This window comes from Chaetodon auriga, chromosome 15, assembly GCF_051107435.1.
Source record: "Chaetodon auriga isolate fChaAug3 chromosome 15, fChaAug3.hap1, whole genome shotgun sequence".
NCBI lineage: Eukaryota > Metazoa > Chordata > Actinopteri > Chaetodontiformes > Chaetodontidae > Chaetodon > Chaetodon auriga.
The window spans coordinates 63,994-81,661 of record NC_135088.1 but is presented as its reverse complement, the minus strand read 5'-3'; the positions used below and the strand labels follow the sequence as shown (position 1 = coordinate 81,661).

The window sequence follows — 17,668 nt, the reverse complement described above, 5'->3', positions numbered from 1 at the left end:
TAACAAGCAGGACTTTCTTATTGCCTAATGTTTTAGAAAAAGTCACCCATGCGCTAACATCCTCAAGACTTCCTTATTGCAGCTCCCTATGTTTGCCATCAACCAAGCCTCTATTCTGCTTACAGCTGGTTCAGAATTCTGCAGCCAGACTATGCAGACTTCAAACCAGGCCACGATCTTGTTGAAAACTTCTTGCAGACAGGGCCTTCTCAGTGGCCGCACCGAGATGCGTGAATAGTCTCCCTGAAAACATTAGAACAGCAGGCTCCACTAAAAGATCTCATCTGTGATCTTCTGCGTTCTGTGATAATCTTTGGAATAATCATTGGGCTCAATTATGTTTCTTGTAAAGCACTATGGCTCTAACCTGTTTTGTTTTTAAAGCGCCCTACAAAGAAGTTTAATCTTGACCTTGACCTCATCGACCCACCCTCAAGTACCGTTCATCATGACTCTCACATAAAATAATTCTAAAAATAAAATAATAAAACTAAATATCAGATCACTGATGAGGTCTGAAGTTTAAACATCTCTGCTGCTTCAGAGAGTGTTTCATTCAGTTTTGCTGCTCAACTATTTGTTCAAATGAGAGACATATTGGTGGGATGCACATGATGTAGACTAGAGAAGAAATCCAAGAATACCAAAGTTATACAAAAATGTTTTTCGTTTTACAGATGTCATTCTGCAATCACACAACATTTTTTTATATATTGGTGTATAGGTGTTATAGAAAGCTGTTTTGCTGATTTTTGTACACATTGTGTACCCTATAAAGGACTAACATTAAGCTGATTTAGGTCTAAATAGAACAAATAATATTAAAAAGACAAAAAGTCTATGATGATGATGATGATGATGAAGCCTCAACAGTTTTACTTTATTATAATGTTTATGCAGTGTTTTACTTGTACATGTGGCCTGCCAGTATTTTCAAAATTATTCTGTTTCCTCCACCTTTTAAGCTGTGATGCCTGTCTTTTTAAGAGAGATGAGGAAAATATCTCCATACTACAATAACATGACCACTACGGGGCGCAATAGTCTAACTTTTCCACATCTGCGTAACCCAGACAATGACCGTGCTTTTACTTTGAAAATGAAAACAGGAAGTGAGTGTTTTATTGTTTCTGTGTCTCCGCGTTGACTCTGGTCCTGCTCCTGCTCGCGCAGCCTCCTCCGGTTGTCGCCATGGTGCAGATGATGGAGTCGCAGTGCGAGTATTTCATGTATTTTCCGGCCGTGCCCATCACGGATCTGTCGGACCCGGCGCGCTACCGCACTCTGCCGCGCCGCAGTCACCTCTACCTGGGCGAGACAGTCCGCTTCCTCCTGGTGTTGCGCTGCAGAGACGGTGGGGCGACGCCAACCGAGCGCGGCCCCGGTAAGGAGGGGGGAGAGCCCTGAGGATATACGATCCCGACCGGCTTCTGATGAAAGGGTGGAGAGGAGAAAGATGAGCCACTCTTTGTGTGTGTGTCTGTTAAATTCACGCTGGCAGCTACTGTGCGTTTGTTTTAATCATTACAGCGCTGATAACGTTACGAGTATAGATGCTATTGTTTAATATTCCTAATAACATTAACAGTATTCATGTGCGGACTCGCAGTATGAGCCCTCCCCTAAAAACAATGTTATTCTATTATTTTCTTCACAATTCAAAGCAAGACACTGATCTGTTTAACATGGAGGGGAATTCTACAGTAGCATCAAAATGAATTTGTGGTTTACCCATGAACCTTTCGTCATCTTTTTATTTATCGAATTCTGCCTATATGTTCTTCCCGTGCATGCGTGGGTTCTCTCCGGGCACTCCGGCTTCCTCCCACAGACCAAAAACATGCTCGTTAGGTTAATTGGTCTCCAAATTGTCCATAGGTGTCAGTGTGTGAGTTGTCTGTCTGTGTGTCTGTATATGTAGCCCTGCGATCGGCTGGCGACCGGTTCAGGGTGTACACCGCCTCTCGCCCATTGCTAGCTGGGATAGGCTCCAGCCCCCCGCAACCCCGAAATGGGATGCGCGGGTAAAGAAGATGAATGAATGAATGAATGAATTCTGCCTATTATTCATATGCATTTTGTAGAACCATGAGAAGAAAATATGATAACACTAAACCCAATAGGCTTCCTTGACATCATAGATATCATTCTAATAAGCTGCACCACGTGATCTGAAGTGAAATACTGATTTGTTTTTATTCTTGAAATAGATATTATCCACAAAAAATAAAACCCCCTTATACTACTGGACCAAAGTAAGGTTAAAACTCTGGTGAACTCTGGACCAAACAGTACGTAAATGGCAACAGAATATTGCACCATAGCAGAGCTGTTAAAACTCCAGACACTACTGGACCAAACCATTAGGGGCCAGTGATTATTGAATGAATGTAGCCAGTGAAGTTTCTCATAAGAATTTATATGTGCGTGTCATTATTTTCGAGCAGGGGCAGCTGATGGCACTGCAGCAGGCTTTGGGACAGAGTTGGCCAGTAGCCGGGCATGGAGGGAGCTGGCTGGCTCTCTGTGCGCTGTGGCCAGCGTGAGTCCAGGTGAGAGTAGCCGCCATAGAGGCAACCACCACCAGCATCACCACGACTACAGTGGGGACGAGGCCAACGAGGACGGCGAGGAGGATTACATTGCTGCAGCGGAGGCAGCCATTGCAGCGCTTGGCAGCAGGGTGGACTCCCGATGTCGAAGCTTCAGGGACTGCAAGCCGCTGCTCATCCACAACTCATCTGGGACAGCGGCGAGGGAGTTCCGAAGGGCACCTGTTCAGGTGGGGCTTCATACTTATGTTGAAAAATGTGGCAGGAGTCAGTCAATTGGTCCTCCACTTTGGTCCAGACTGAAATATCTCAACAACTGTTGGATGGATTGCTATGGAATGTTATACAGACATTCATGGTCCCCAGAAGGTGAATTCTGCTTACTTTGGTGTCCTCCTGACTTATCCTGTAGCACCACCAGCAGGTCAAAGGTTCAACATATCCTGTGAAGTATCTCGAAATCTACCAGATGGATTGCGGTATTGTTGTATTTCTGTGTTGTTTCTCTATGTTCAGTCTCCTCTGGACGAGCCGGTGGTTTTGACGGAGGAAGTGATCTTCCCCCTCACCGTCTCTCTGGACAAACTCCCTGTCAGCACCCTAAAAGTGAAGGTCAGGAGGAACATCTGTTTGTCTGACTTGTTCTGGATGTATGATCTTACAGCTTTTTCACACTTGGAACAATTTGAGAGGTCTTTCTGTTTTCCCTCAGACTTTGGTGCATTTTGTTAAGTGTGGAAGCTGTTTGCAAACTCAAAATGATGTTCTGGGTTTTGCTTCTAGCAAGCTTCAAGCTAATGTATAATTTTCCAGAGTCTGACTAATGTAGAGAGACCTGGGTGTGTGCTGATTTAGTTGTTTGTGTGTGTTCAGGTGATGGTCACAGTGTGGAAGAGGGAGGCAGAGAAAGCGGAGGTGCAGGAACTCGGCTACCTGAGCGTCCTGCAGCATCGAGAACCAACACACACCTTCAGACATGACTTGAACACCTTCAAGGCTCAGGGTATCACACACATACACACACATTTGTACTTTTATACTTGTGAAGACCCTTATAACATAATCTATTTCACAGCCCCTAACCTTCACCATGAAACCCTCACATGTCCCTCTAAAGGAGTCAGGACCAGATTTTTCGCACACTTTCCTCACGCTTGAGGTCTAAAACTCAAACCAGTCCAAGTTAGAGCTACAAGTTCATACATAAAAGTTAATAAAAATATATCATGTGGTACTGACAGTACCAGCTGTGGACTCAGGAGGAGCAGTGTACCCCCTTCATGAAGTCCAAGTTTGTTTATCACTCAGTCATTCAAATCGTGACATCACATGAAACTGGTGTATTTCAAAACTAGGAAGTGTATCACTGAAAATGTTTAAACACAGAAAAAGCCCAAAAGTGGACATTAAACAGGTCAATAAATCCCTGATAGGTTTCAGGGCCAGTCCAACAGTAGACGTTTACACGATACATATTGTATCTGTATATTGTCCTAAATACTGCAGCCTCACATGATAAAAGTTGGAAAACCAGCTGAATTATGAAAATAGTCATTAGTTGCAGCCCTAGAATATGGGACAAACTCTGTATGTGTATTTTAATAAACCTTCAGTTCCTCTCATCCACAGTTAGCACCACTCTGACCGTCTTGCCTCCTCCCACCGTCCGCTGTAAGCAGATGACTGTCTCCGGGAGGCACCTCGCCGTCCTGAAAGGTAGGAGATCATCACTTCTCATGCTGTTATTATGAGGCTCAGATCAGCATGGCCATGGTGTGATGAACAGAGGAGGAGAGGAACACATAATCCAAACCCTAACTCTTCCAATATCATTTTATTTTATTATTTTTCACATACTTTGCTCCAGAGGTTTGAACAGTTTCAGGGAATTCAACAAAATACAAACCTACTTTGTCCCTCTGTTAGTGTTGAACGAGTCCTCTCAGGAGGAGGTGAGTATTCGAGATGTCCGGATTTTACCAAACCTCAATGCCTCTTACCTTCCCGTGATGCCAGACGGCTCCGTGCTGCTGGTGGACAATGTGTGGTACGTACAGAAACGTGTGCGTTCATGCGAAGTTGACTTCTGTCATGTTATATTATGTAATTGATCCATCACGTTTCACTTTGTTGTTCTATTATCTTCTGTTACATTACTTTTTATTATGTAACGTGTTACCTTCTGCATTACCTTCTGTTGCATTACTTATTATTAAATGATGTTGTTATGTTACGTTACTAGCTCTGTTTCTGTTCTTAATGTTTTGTTCCTGCTGTTAAATTCTGTTATGTTAAATTACGCATAAATTACATGTCAGTCTTTAAAATATGAGTTTGAGGGTTTGAACTGATGGTGCTCAAACTGCTTCCTTTCCTGCTCTGCAGCCACCAGTCAGGTGAGGTTGGCATGGCGTCTTTCTGCAGAGTGGATAGTCTTGCCGGCCTCCTTCCCAGCATGCTCAGCGCTTTGGAGGAACATGACTTCCTGTTCCAACTGCACCTCAACGACATGCCACAAGATGACTCCAACGAGGTTCGGACATGTTTGTGTGGTTGTTGTAAAGATGCTTTTATGTGGTTTATGTCTGATTTTCATTTGCATTTTGGTTAAATCTGATCTTGTAACAAATTTTGTGTTTTCTGTTTTATGCTGTTATCTGTAACTCATTGTTGGGCCTGTCTTGGTCAGGACGCTCTTGAAAAGGAGATTCTTATTCAGTCAGATTTTTGTGGTAAAACTAAAAAGAAGTTGCACAATTATGGCAATATGAGAATCTAGATTGCTTTCTTTACATAACGTGATTAATGTCAAGAAACATAAATATTCTATTGCAGTTACTGGAAAATCATTGATTTGTGTGAACCATCGACCTTGAGACAGATTTAAACCCTGACGCTGTTCGTCTGTGTTGTCTATCATCTTCCAGTCATGTCCTGCATGTTGAGGATTCAAGTAGTGATCTTTGTGGACTGTTGACACATTGACACAGAAACTTTGGTGGATATATGGCTCCAGGTTCAAGTTTCATGACTAGACTGCAGAACTTCTGGATATCCTGTATCTCAAAGGAATGGGCTCCCTCTTGTGGTCATAATATGCCATTCCAATTTTCAGCATGTGTGTTGTGTTATTTTCAGGGACTGGAGGTTCCCCTGGTTGCTGTGCTGCAGTGGTCAACTCCCAAGATGCCTTTCACCAACTGTATCTACACACACTACAGGTAAGGATCAGACACATGGACAACCGGATTGGCTATTTATTTTTTTTAATTATTTAACCTTTATTTAGCCAGGTTAGTCCCGTTGAGATTAAGAATCTCTTTTTCAAGGGAGACCTGGCCAAGACGGGCAGCAGCAAAAACACAAAGTTGCAGACAGAGACACACAAGGAGACAAAGTACAATTCACAAGCACTAAAATTTGCATAAAGAAAAACTATCTAGAAATCAAGACGAGAGTTTCTGGGAGTAATTTGTACAAACGTCAAGCTAAAAACATCGACATCCCATAGAAACTGCTTCCAAGTCCTTCATTTTAGATTTAAAAACATTTAACGACACAAGCTCCTTCAGTTTGGTTAAACTTCATGCAAACATCATATCCTTAATTTGATCAAAACCAGGAGAAGACTCTTAGCTGGAATGCTATGCGCACCGACAGCAGGGTACTTCTCTTGAACATACAAGTTCGGATATTTCGCTGTTCCTTGATATTGCAGGTATGTGCCCTGACTTGTCAAATCTACACCTTCTACACCTCCCCAACCCCCACAGGTTACCCAGCATCCGTCTGGACCGACCGCGGTTCGTCATGACGGCCAGCTGTCCGAGCACTGTCAGGGTGAAGGAACACTTCAGAGTCAAATACGTGCTGCTCAACAACCTGCAGGACTTCCTGGCTGTTCGACTTGTCTGGACTCCAGAGGGTCAGTGTGTGTGCATGTGTTTGTGTGTATTATTGTATGCTTTGTGAGGACCAGTCATTTTTGGACCTTGGGAGTTAGAGCATTTTGGACATTTTGTCTGGTTTGGCCATCTTCAAAGGTTTTTTTTTGAGAGTTAAAGTTAAAGCAGATGTTGAGGAAGATTAATTTAATGAGGAAGATTTGATTGATTCGACTCAAAGGATGCAACCGATCAGATATTATTTTATTGTTTTTTTTTTTTTTTTTTTTTTACCCGAGTGTGTGTGTGTGTGTGTTTACCCTGTGTTTTCAGGTCGTGGACAGGGCGAGGACACGGCACTGGCTGCTGTGGTCTGTCACACTCCTCTCAGTAACCTCGGTCACTGTCGGAAAGGCAGCACTCTGTCTTTCAGCGTGGCCTTTCAGATCCTCAAACCAGGATTGTATGAGGTACTTTGACTCTGAAGCACAAACCACTCAAGTTAGAATAAAAAACCTTGAACCTTTATGATACTTAAGAAATTCACATTAAACAAGACGAACAAGTGTAATTATAAGATGCTACTCTCCCGTATTTTCAAAACCTTTGTAAGAGGTGTCATCCTGATGGCAGGATGCTCAAATACAGTTTAAAGGTAAAATCAAGCTGCACCACTTTTTGTAAATCTCTATGATCCTCCTGCTCCTGCCTCTTAATAATGGGCTAGACCAGAATAAATGATAATGATTTGCCTCAGAGGACCCACACCATCTCCAACAGCTGGAGGAACATTAAGTTCTCCACTGTAGCTCTCATGAATTCTCCCAAGCTGAAGTTGAAGAAATCTATAATGTGGTTGATATTCAAGTCATGCTGCATCTTCAGATTTTTAAAACTCTTAATGGACCCCTGAGAGTACAGCATACTGTCGAAACTTGAGACACCAGTCTTAACCTTAGAATCTTTGAGGTTCAAAATCAGGACCATCTTAAAGCTTTTACAGCTTCTACAGCAGGAACTCCTCTGTTACAGTCTCTTCAGTCTTGTAATTCATATATAACTTAACATCTGATGTTCAGATGTTTCTTCACCTCACAAAAATCAGGCTCTCTTCTGTTTCCTCCTCTGATTAACTCTCTCTCTGCAGCTGAGTCAGCATATGAAGCTGAAGCTGCAGTTCACGGCGTCGGTGACCAACCCTCCACCTGATGCTCGGCCACTGTCACGTAAGAACAAAACACCACTCTGCTTCTAATTTAGTTTTTCCAGGTTAAATTTGAGAGAGTTTTCCTGTGTTGACTGTGTCACCTTCTCCCGTCACCACCCAGGTAAAAACAGCCCGTCCAGCCCGGCGGTTCGAGACCTGCTGGACCGGCACCAGGCCAGTCTGGGTCGATCTCAGTCCTTCTCCCACCAGCAGCCATCTCGATCCCACATCATGAGGTACCACACAGACAATCATTGACAATCATTTGATCTAAACAGGTGTTTCTGGAGCGTTCCACTACTTTCCCAGTCTTTAGTTGCTCCTGTCCCAACTTGTTTGAAACACGTTGCTGCATCACATTCAGAATAAGCAGATATTTCCAAAAATCAATGAAGGTGATGAGGTTCAACATTAAATGTATTGTCTCTGTAATTACTCAGTTGAGTAAGATTAAGCTTTATTGATCCCACGCCAGGAAAATTTAGCATTTACAGACAGCAGGAAAAAAAAAAGAGATGTAGAAAAACAAGAAATAGAAAATAAAAAAATGGTACAGAATAAAATCAACTATAGAATAATGTACATATATACAGATATGTATGTCTGTGTGTGTGTGTGTGTGTGTGTGTGTGTGTGTGTGTGTCAGGACGGGCAGTGCCATGGAGCGGCGTGCCATCACTCCTCCTGTTGGCTCTCCGGTAGGTCGGCCACTTTACCTGCCACCGCAGGACAAAACGCTGCTGTCGCTGGACAAGATTGCCAAGAGGGAGTGCAAAGTCCTGGTGGTGGATCCCGTCAGCTAGGGAGCAAGGAAGCAAGGAGGGAAGGAAGGAACATAGTGAGGAGAGGAAAACACTTTTTTTTTTTTTTTTGTAAAATGAATCGGTGGAAACAAAAACTGAAAAGCAAGAAGTAAAGACGACGGGAGGTGTAACTGAATTGTTTTAACACAGATGCATCCGAAACACTGGATGAATCTGCAGAGTGGATGAAAATCTTGACTCGAGCTTCTCTTGATCTATAAAGTCCCTTGAAAATGAAGATGAAGCTTTGATGTAACCTGCTGCATCAGGTTACTGTCGGAAAAGCTTTTTAACTGAAACAGGAACAGGAGACAAGACACTGCACACTGTACAGAGTGTACAGTCCACGCTTTAAATGAAATATTAATGTGATGTATTATGTAAAGGGACACTTGAAGTGTTAGAGGAAGAACATCAGTTTTCAAGTGAGGACAGAAATAATCACATGGAAAGAAGAAGTTGCTGAATTCACCTTTTATTTCAGTGTTATTATCAGTCTGTTCACAATCAGTATCGACAGGTTTCAACACTTGATCGACATGTTTGATATCATGTGATGTCAAATAACACCTGATCACAGCTTTCCGTTGCCTTCATTTCACAATCTTAACTGTTTACATCAGGCATGTTTTCTGAATACTTCAGAAAACAAACTCTGTAGTATTTTTAGCCATATTGATGGCCTGTTCACCACTTTTCTGAAGACCAAAATAGCTCAACAACTGTTGGATGGCTTGTGATGAAATGTGGTTCAGACATTCATGTCAAAGCTGTCAAGACATTCAGAAGTGGCATCATAATTATTGATAATGCGTACATAGTTCTCCACTGTGAGTAATAATTGCTGGTAAAAGATAAATGATGGTTGGCCCGATGAACCATACTGCAGCAGCTAGCTCTTAGCTGCTTGAGCTAACAGAGGCTAGTCTGTTAGCTTCACGACTCACGAGTCTGGGGTCAAAAACCTCATTTGAATCCATGGTAATTAATTCACCATTTTACTGTAGTTTTCAGTACCGCTGTTGTATTATTAGTGTTTCATTTAGACAGGTGTGCCTTCAGAATGCAAAAAAAAAAAAAAAACACACAGACAAAGAAACATACAACATATGTAAGAATTAAAATATGTAAGAATTAAACTACTTATTACTTAAATCAAATACTAATAACAAATATAATTCAGTTTGAAGTCCCGCTCTGTATGTTTGAATCGTGACGTTCTGCAGCTTTTGACCATTTCACAAATGATTGTTCCTCACAAACTGCACATAAATGTGTGATTACTGCAGTGCTCAGATGTTGCTTCTGTCTTTATTTTCATCAGTGGAACATGAGCAAGAGGAAATTATCTTACGAAAATTGCAGCTTTCCGGTCTCCAGGGATTGTGCATATAAAAGCACTTTTACTACAAATCATTTTACTTTATTTCCATAACGAGCTGCTGGGTTTCACACAGTGTCTGTGTTTTCCCTCTCAGCTCAGCAGACGTGATTGGTGGATCTTAACCCTCTACAGGTTGATTTTTGTAGAAATAACTCATCAGATGTTTTTGTGTCAGAGGATTTATATCAAGAATCTAATTAGCAAATAAGTAAAATGAATTATGAATTAATTTTTCCAGTAATTAAAAACTGCTCAGAAGGTTTAAGGTTTAAACAACAAAATGAAGCTGATTCATCAGGTTTATATTGAAATCAGTGATAATTATACAGCTGTTTACACTGTTTCACTCCTTTTTTTTTAAATAATCATTGCTGTTGGATAATGTTGAAGGCATGATTTAAATGGCCACACTGTTCTCGATGCTGCCCGGACAGAGGTAAGGATACGGCAGCTCCAACTGGCTGTTGCGCTCTGAGATGTCATCAGAAATGGCCTTGAGTTCAGCCTGCACCTCCTCCACCAGCCTGCGGTGGGAACTGTCTCTAAAGATGGCCTCCTTGTACTGACACAGAGGAACCTGCAGGGCAGACGGCAGAGGTTTACTTCCAAATCCGACATTTTATGAATACATACTTAAAACTTACATTAAACATTTTAAATGATCAGAATAGAAAATAATGCCAGTCTGAGCGATATTTTATCACAATATGTAAAAAATAAGGCAAACTGTTGTGTTAATTCATAATAAACGTGTGTACCAGTTAATCAGCGTTAATCAACAAACGTTTGAAGATTTGAACTCTGGATATTACAGAGTACATTTTGCAAGTTTGGAATTATGAATCCCATGAGATGGACAAACATAAAATGTGAAATGTTTCATGTGGCCGGTTTTCATTGTAAAGTCATCAGCTGTGTTTTGTGTCTTTGTTTCCTGCTGAGGTGTAGGTGGGCTCACAAAGTTGGCGGCGGGCTGAGTAAGCATAGACAACACCATCAGGACGCGACAGGTTGAGTTCACATCTGGCAGGAAGGACATGATGTCATCCTCCGTCACCATGCCTTTGACCTGCGGAGGAGGACGCAACATGGAGGCTGGACAGTTTGGCATCCAGAGGCTGAAATCCAGCTGGAGGACACAAAGAGGGACAAATGAGAATCAAACCGCAGCGATGATCAAATCCATTAAAAGCAAGATGGAAGTTGTGATGTGCTGTAGGTCACCCACCTGGGAGAAGTTCACCGCTGCATGTAGAGCTGAACAGGAGAAGATGATCATGGTGACAAACTTGGACACCTCTGCTTTGGTCTGGAAAGACTGAGGGAAACCTGAAGGACAAGAGGAGACACAAACAAACAGCTTCGTCACAGTTTCTGCTTCTTCTCTACGAAACCATGCGAGGACAGATTCTCTCTAACACACACGCACACACACCTGAGTCGTGTGTGAATCCGTGTGTGTTGATGTCGGTGATCCAGTGATGGAGCTCAGAGTCCTGCCGCACATCATCATCTCCACTGTAATACACGTCCACCCAGCTGACCACAAACCTGCCACACACACACATACACACATCTTCTGTGCATTAAAACCCAACATAATGCAGGAAGTGTTCATTTCAGATGCAGAAACAGTGTTTTTGTGTCCCTCACCTGGTCTGATCACCTGGTTCAGGTGTGTTTGTTTACCTGTGCAGTGTGTCCCAGACTCTCAGTGCGTCCTGGGCGTAGTAACTCTGTGGCAGCTTGTCCACACCGCGGTCCATCAGGTCGTCAGGGACACACAGGGATCGATAATGAATCCTCTCAGATGCCCGGGAAAGAAGAACAGGTAATGTCTGCAGACCAGAAGCAGTCGCCTGGAGGGAAGAGCCCAACAAAAGAACAGATATCTGCACCACACCAGTTTCCACACCTTCCTCTTTAATACCTCTGTTCCAGGTGATGATGTACCTTATCAAAGACACCATTGACAGCCAGCAGCGAGGCTCTGGCCTGTAAGTTGATCTGTAGTGAAGACCGGACGTGTGGCATCAACAGCTGTGGACAAAAACAAGCAGTCAGGAGAGAGAAGAACATAACAAGCACCAGCACGCTACACATAAGAATGGTGTTAATGTGGGAACATTTGGAGACCAAACAACTACTGAGAAACTTTGGGTGGTGACAAGTGACTCATTAGCAAACATCTGATTATTTTCCACATCTATGGTGTAGTCTGCTGGGGGAGCAGCATCACAACAGCTGACAGGAAGAGGCTAGACAAACTCATAAGGAAGGCCAGCTCTGTCCTGGGATGCCCACTGGAACTGATGGAGGAGGTGGGGGAGAGGAAGATGACAGCCAAGCTGTCCTCCATGACAGACAATGACTCCGACCCCCTCCAACACACACTCACTCACTGCACTGAGGAGCTCCATCAGTGACAGGATGCTACATCCTAAGTGTATGAAGGAGCAGTATTGCAGGTCATTCCTCCCTGCAGCTGTCAGACTACACAACAAAAACTGCTCCAAGTAATCAGTGAAATAATCTGTGCAATAAGCTGTGCAATAAAACATGTACATAACAGTCTGTAAATACTAGTGCAATTTTGTTTTTTTTACAATTTTTTTAGCACGTCTCTTTTTATTTTTTATTTAAAATTCCCACTCTTTGTATATACTTGCTGTTTTTACTTTGCATGTACTTGTTATATTACTTGCTTTATTGATGCTGCTGTAATTTGGAATTTCCCCTCGCTGGACTAATAAAGGAATATTGAATCTTGCAGCTACAGAGCAACAAATAAAGCTGCTCTGTTAATTCTGATTTCCAGCATTACAAAATGAGGGAGTTTGTGTACCTGGTGCAGCGGGTGCACCTCTGGGAGCTGTCGCAGTGTGGCCACGCAGCACAGCTCCCCCATCATGTGAGTCCTCAGATAGTGGGAGGCCAATTGGTGACACTGGAAGTCTGCGTTGTGAACCCAAATCTTCGCCAGCAGCCAATCACAGCCGTTGTCAGAGGGCAGGAAGACCGGGTTCTGAGGACCGGGTGTCTGCTGCAACTGAAGAAGGAGAACATTGTTGATTGAAAACGCACATAATATACACAAGTACAAACTTAAGGTACTTGTTCTTCCAGTATTTCCATTTTGTGCAGCTTTATACTTCTACTCCACAACATTTCGAAAGGAAATGTACTTTTCACTTGCTTCCATTTTTTTGACAGCTTTAGTTAGTAGCTTCTTTGGAGAGTACCCACCATGAAATAAAATAGTTCAAATCAGCTCCGCCTCAAAGAAATACAGCAGTAAATGTTAATTATATATGAATACATCAGTAACGATAATCTAGTAATCAATATACAGTATCAAAACACTCACAGGGGTCATTTGTCTGATTTATGAGTACTTTGACTTTTGATACTACTTACTTGATACTAGTAAATTTAGCAGACAGTACTTCTGCACTTTCACTTTAATATTTTCAATGCAGGACTTTTACTTGTAATAGTGTATTAGTGTGTAATAGAGTATTTTTAGTGAGAATTTTTAAAGTGGTGTTGCTACTTTTACTCAAAAAAAAAACAAACAAACAAACAAAAACAAACAAACAAAAAAAACTTCTGTATCACCCGTATCCAAATACCTGGAGCTCACCTGGATGGCAATTGGGAGCAGCTGTCCCTGCTGGTTCAGGTGGAGGAGGCACAGCGGAGTGGGCAGATACGTCTGCTTCCCATTGATTACGTTGGCTGGGACGCCGTCCAAAACCTCATAGTCCAACAGGTAAATTGTCCCTTTCTGTTACATACAGAACATCCAGATGAACAGCAGATGAAGAGCACAAAAACAGCTGTAAGTCAGAGAAAAGGGTGCTCACCTCTAGCTCCTGCTCAAGGGAGGAGCCTTCAGGCAGGAAGGGGCGGAGCATGTCACAGGTGACGGACAGGTTTGGAGGGAGGAGGCGGGTCTGACGTAGCAGCAGAGGATTGCAGCCATTCAGACATTGGTATCCAAAATACCAGTCCTCCTTCCAGTGAGCCTTAACAAACCCTGAGAAAGATGACTCATTATGCACTCAGTGCTGCCTACATCTCGATCACTCCTGTGTACTGTGGGATACAACCTGAGTGTCAACAAGATTTTTTCTAAATAAGTCGTTCAGCGTCAGCCTTGATACTGCAAAAAGATTTTGTTTGAATATGTTTGGTTTTGTGTCTTACTGGCAATGTTGTTCTGGTGTCCACTGTGGGCAAAAACCACCTCCAGCTCTGCGTAACTCCTCCAGGCATCCACTCGGCTGGAAAAGCCTTTCAGGTAGTGCAGGTTAGCGGCTGGACTGAGGACAAAGAAACAAACACAGCAGAGATTCATCTCCTCGGCAATCCTTCAGGTGTTTGTCCTGAGTTTGTCTATTTCTACCCCTGTCCCACCCTGACCAGACTCGAATCAGAAAATACATAAAATGTGTGAGTTTACCTCTTGTTTGTGTAGCTGAGGTTCGGCCCCAGTTCAGACATACTGTTCAGGTCAACACACTGTGGAGCGCCATCAACGAACTTACGCCATCTACAATAATGACACAATAAGAGAAAGGATATTCATTGACTTATTTCTTTGGATCCCCATTACCTACTGCCAAGGTAGTAGGTAATGACACTCAAAACAAAGAGTGTATTAATGCTTGTTAACTCTGACACCTGCTGGTGAAATGCTGTGAGCTATCCTGGCCTCAAAGACCAGCTGGTAGCAGATGCTAGTACCTGGTTACTTGTTGTTCTTACAGATTGGGTTCAACCTGTAAAACACTGCTCGACTCAGCAGTGTAAAGATGCCCAAATTATAGCCAAGGTCATGTGATGCCTGATACCCTCCATCTATAATTCCTGTGAGTTATTTGAAATTGAAAATTAAATTTGGTCCACAGACTATATTAAAATGCAGGTCTTATTGTTGCTTGTTTTTTTCTATATCAACTAGGCTTTGCCAGTCACAAGCATGGTTTCCATTCAAAGTGTCGTGCCGCTTTTAACTGAATTTAGAGAAAAACTGTCTCCAGCTTTCCAAACGCCAACATTTGTGTGAACTTTGTGAACCTGATGTCAAACCATTTCTCTGTTTATGTAGGAGGGGTATGGGAGGACATGCACTTACTGAGCACTACACTTTTTTTTACATTTTTTTTTTAATTTTACAAATGTGAGCAAACATTTTCACTGAACCAGAGAAGACTGGCATCCAAGATGAGTGAACCAGAGCAGACTGAGGTTCAAGATGATGGAGTCTCCTCCTTGATGGACTTCAAAACTCCACTTAAAGACAAACATTTGATGTGATGAGACCAAGCATCACTGTTTATATCAAGACACAAAAATGTGCTTAAAATTCGCCTATTCAGTCTTTTAAAATAAAGGCTCCTGATCCAGAACTATACTCTATCACAATGTGGACTCATGCACCAGTGACTTCATCTGTTCAGATTTATGTTATTCTAATGGAGATCCTGACATTTCCAGAGATATCATATATATCTGCTTGCTGTTTTACCTGATGAGCTTCTGTTGATGTTGCAACAGTCTGAGTCGCTGCTGCTTCAGTTTCTCTTCTGTCTCGTCCTTCAGCAAACACACTGGGGAGGCATATTAGAAATAATAACAGTAATGATAATAAAAAATAAAATCTTTAGTCTGGCTGCACTTCTTTTACAATAACTGTGGGTTCTTTGAAACTAAATATTTTTACTTTCAGAAAAAGTATGTTGAGTGAAAATTTCCTGTTCTGTTGGCAGATAATTTTGCTTATTTTAAATCAAATTTACCCCATATTACCCCATTGTTTTTGTCTGCTGAGTTTTTGAAGACATCAGGGTGTCTTTAAGTGTTTTTATTCTAAGGTTTTATGTCTTCTGTACTGCATCAAAGCTCCAAGGTTCAGATTTTGCTGTAAAGTGTTCTCTGCTTCATTTTCATGTACTTTCTCAAACTTATACACTTTTCTTACACTTTCCACTCCGTAGCTCTACGTTTCCGTCTGCCGTTTGCAGCCACCTGTCACACAGGAACACCTGGACTGCTGCGTCCTCAGGTCCAGTCCCACCTCGCCCTCCCTCTTGTCTGTATACCAGCCTGCGGACCTCCACGTGGCTGCAGTGCCAGTCCAGATTGGGAAACCCAGTCCGAGCCTCCAGATGAAGCCGGATCAGAATCAGACAACCCAGAGGCCCGTTGGCCCGGACCAGAACCGGACATGTCTGTCAGGATAGAGAAAGGGGTCATCAAAAACTTTATTTCTAAATATTCTGCAGCACACACTGACTGAGTTATGGTGCTTTCAGACAGCCATCACTTACTGCTGCATCTGTCGCCCAGCAACGTCTGTGTTCTTTATTTTTATTGGACGCAGGGTGAGCTACCTGCATTATCAACCTGTAACATATGAGATGTGCTACTCTAATCTCGCAAATCATTCATTCATTCATTCCTTCATCTTCTATACCCGCGTATCTCTTCCGGGGTTGCGGGGGGCTGGAGCCTATCCCAGCTGGCAATGGGCGAGAGGCAGGGTACACCCTGAACCAGTTGCCAGCCAATTGCAGGGCAACATAGACAGACACACAAACATACAAATATTCACACTCACACTCACACCTATTGACAATTTAGAGTCACCAATTCACCTAATGAGCATGTTTTTGGTCTGTGGGAGGAAGCCGGAGTGCCTGGAGAGAACCCACGCGTGCACAGGAAGAACATGCAAACTTCACACAGAAAGACCCGGGGATTGAACCAGAGACCTCCTTGCTGTGAGGCACGTGCACTACCTGCTGCGCCACCGTGCCGCCCGTCTCCCAAATCAATCACACTATATATTCTAAAATAAATTTTGCTATAAAGTCAGTTTATCAGCGATTTGGGAGATTTCAATCATGTCACGTATCTTCCTCAGATGATTGATTTGATAGGTGTTCAAACATCCATTTTCTGGATTACTTTAAGGACTTCTCGTCCATGTTGGCTTAAATATGTCTGAATGATCTATTTGAATGATTGTTCAATATTGTTTAGTTCAGTCACTAACTGCCTGTTTGTCGAAACATGATGAAACTCACAGATCCAGGCAGGAGATGATGGTCACCTTCGTTCATGCTTATGGGTGGAGTCTCTCCTTCTGTGCCAATCAGACTGAGCCACAGGCGATTGAAGGTTCCACAGATGGGACCAGGTGAGGTGTGGACTGTCACCTCATACTCCTGACAGGAAGCCGTCATGTTGGACAGGATGGTGACGCAGCTGGTGAGGACAGGGAGACTGACTGCGAGTTCATCAACCGGCCAGTCTGCTACCAGACTAAACACAAGGAGTGAACGCAGTTTGACTTTTCATTCAACATCAAGTCCAAGGTCAGATTTCACCTGTTAGTGGCAGCCCTGCAAAACAGGAGATCAGACTGTGTCCTTGTTTAATTATATTTCCTACAGCAACTGTTTCACTACAATTTGCTTTAGAGGTTCAGTGCATCCATGAATGAATCTTCAATGCTTTGAGCTGATCTGACTATGCTGTCAGTAAATCAGTCAGTAGCTTTTAGCAGTGGAGCTCAGGTGTGATTAGTTACTCATTGAAAGTATACCAAAAAACCACGAAGCCACAGAAACAACCATTATGTGAAAGCTCTGTGGCAAAAAGCAAGGGCAAAAGTGGAAGGAATGGATTAAACTATCTTCCCACCTGCAGCACCTTCAGGAGAATATCCCCCAATCAACCTCTGAATGAGTCTGGGGTCACATGTCAATGTGTCAATAAATATGGCATTTATCATTCTTATTCATATGATTATTATCATTACTTGAAAC

General features: G+C 42.7%; 2 protein-coding genes across 4 annotated transcripts; one reads left to right on the top strand and one right to left on the bottom strand.

Moving 5' to 3' along the window:
- Window positions 1-1,124: 1,124 nt before the first annotated feature.
- trappc14 (trafficking protein particle complex subunit 14) lies at window positions 1,125-9,741 on the top strand. 3 transcript variants are annotated; one of them, XM_076751241.1, is made up of 13 exons: window positions 1,125-1,384; window positions 2,448-2,782; window positions 3,069-3,164; window positions 3,426-3,555; window positions 4,182-4,268; window positions 4,479-4,599; window positions 4,938-5,085; window positions 5,691-5,773; window positions 6,326-6,477; window positions 6,770-6,906; window positions 7,584-7,662; window positions 7,765-7,879; window positions 8,290-9,741. In XM_076751241.1, exons 1-13 carry the CDS (start codon window positions 1,192-1,194, stop codon window positions 8,444-8,446), a joined length of 1,833 nt encoding a protein of 610 aa, XP_076607356.1. In that variant the 5' UTR covers window positions 1,125-1,191; the 3' UTR covers window positions 8,447-9,741. The 3 variants fall into 3 exon arrangements, with proteins under 3 accessions (XP_076607356.1, XP_076607355.1, XP_076607357.1); XM_076751240.1 differs by having other exon boundaries at window positions 1,179-1,384; window positions 2,445-2,782; XM_076751242.1 differs by having other exon boundaries at window positions 1,372-1,472; window positions 2,445-2,782.
- Window positions 9,742-10,227: 486 nt separating this feature from the next.
- LOC143332991 (polyunsaturated fatty acid lipoxygenase ALOX15B) lies at window positions 10,228-17,083 on the bottom strand. Its single transcript, XM_076750893.1, has 14 exons — window positions 16,925-17,083; window positions 15,817-16,066; window positions 15,364-15,445; window positions 14,296-14,385; window positions 14,040-14,155; window positions 13,697-13,869; window positions 13,474-13,617; window positions 12,676-12,879; window positions 11,784-11,870; window positions 11,520-11,689; window positions 11,266-11,381; window positions 11,059-11,159; window positions 10,789-10,959; window positions 10,228-10,407 (listed from the first exon to the last, which is right to left on the bottom strand). Exons 1-14 carry the CDS (start codon window positions 17,081-17,083, stop codon window positions 10,228-10,230), a joined length of 2,043 nt encoding a protein of 680 aa, XP_076607008.1.
- Between the last annotated feature and the right edge of the window lie 585 nt (window positions 17,084-17,668).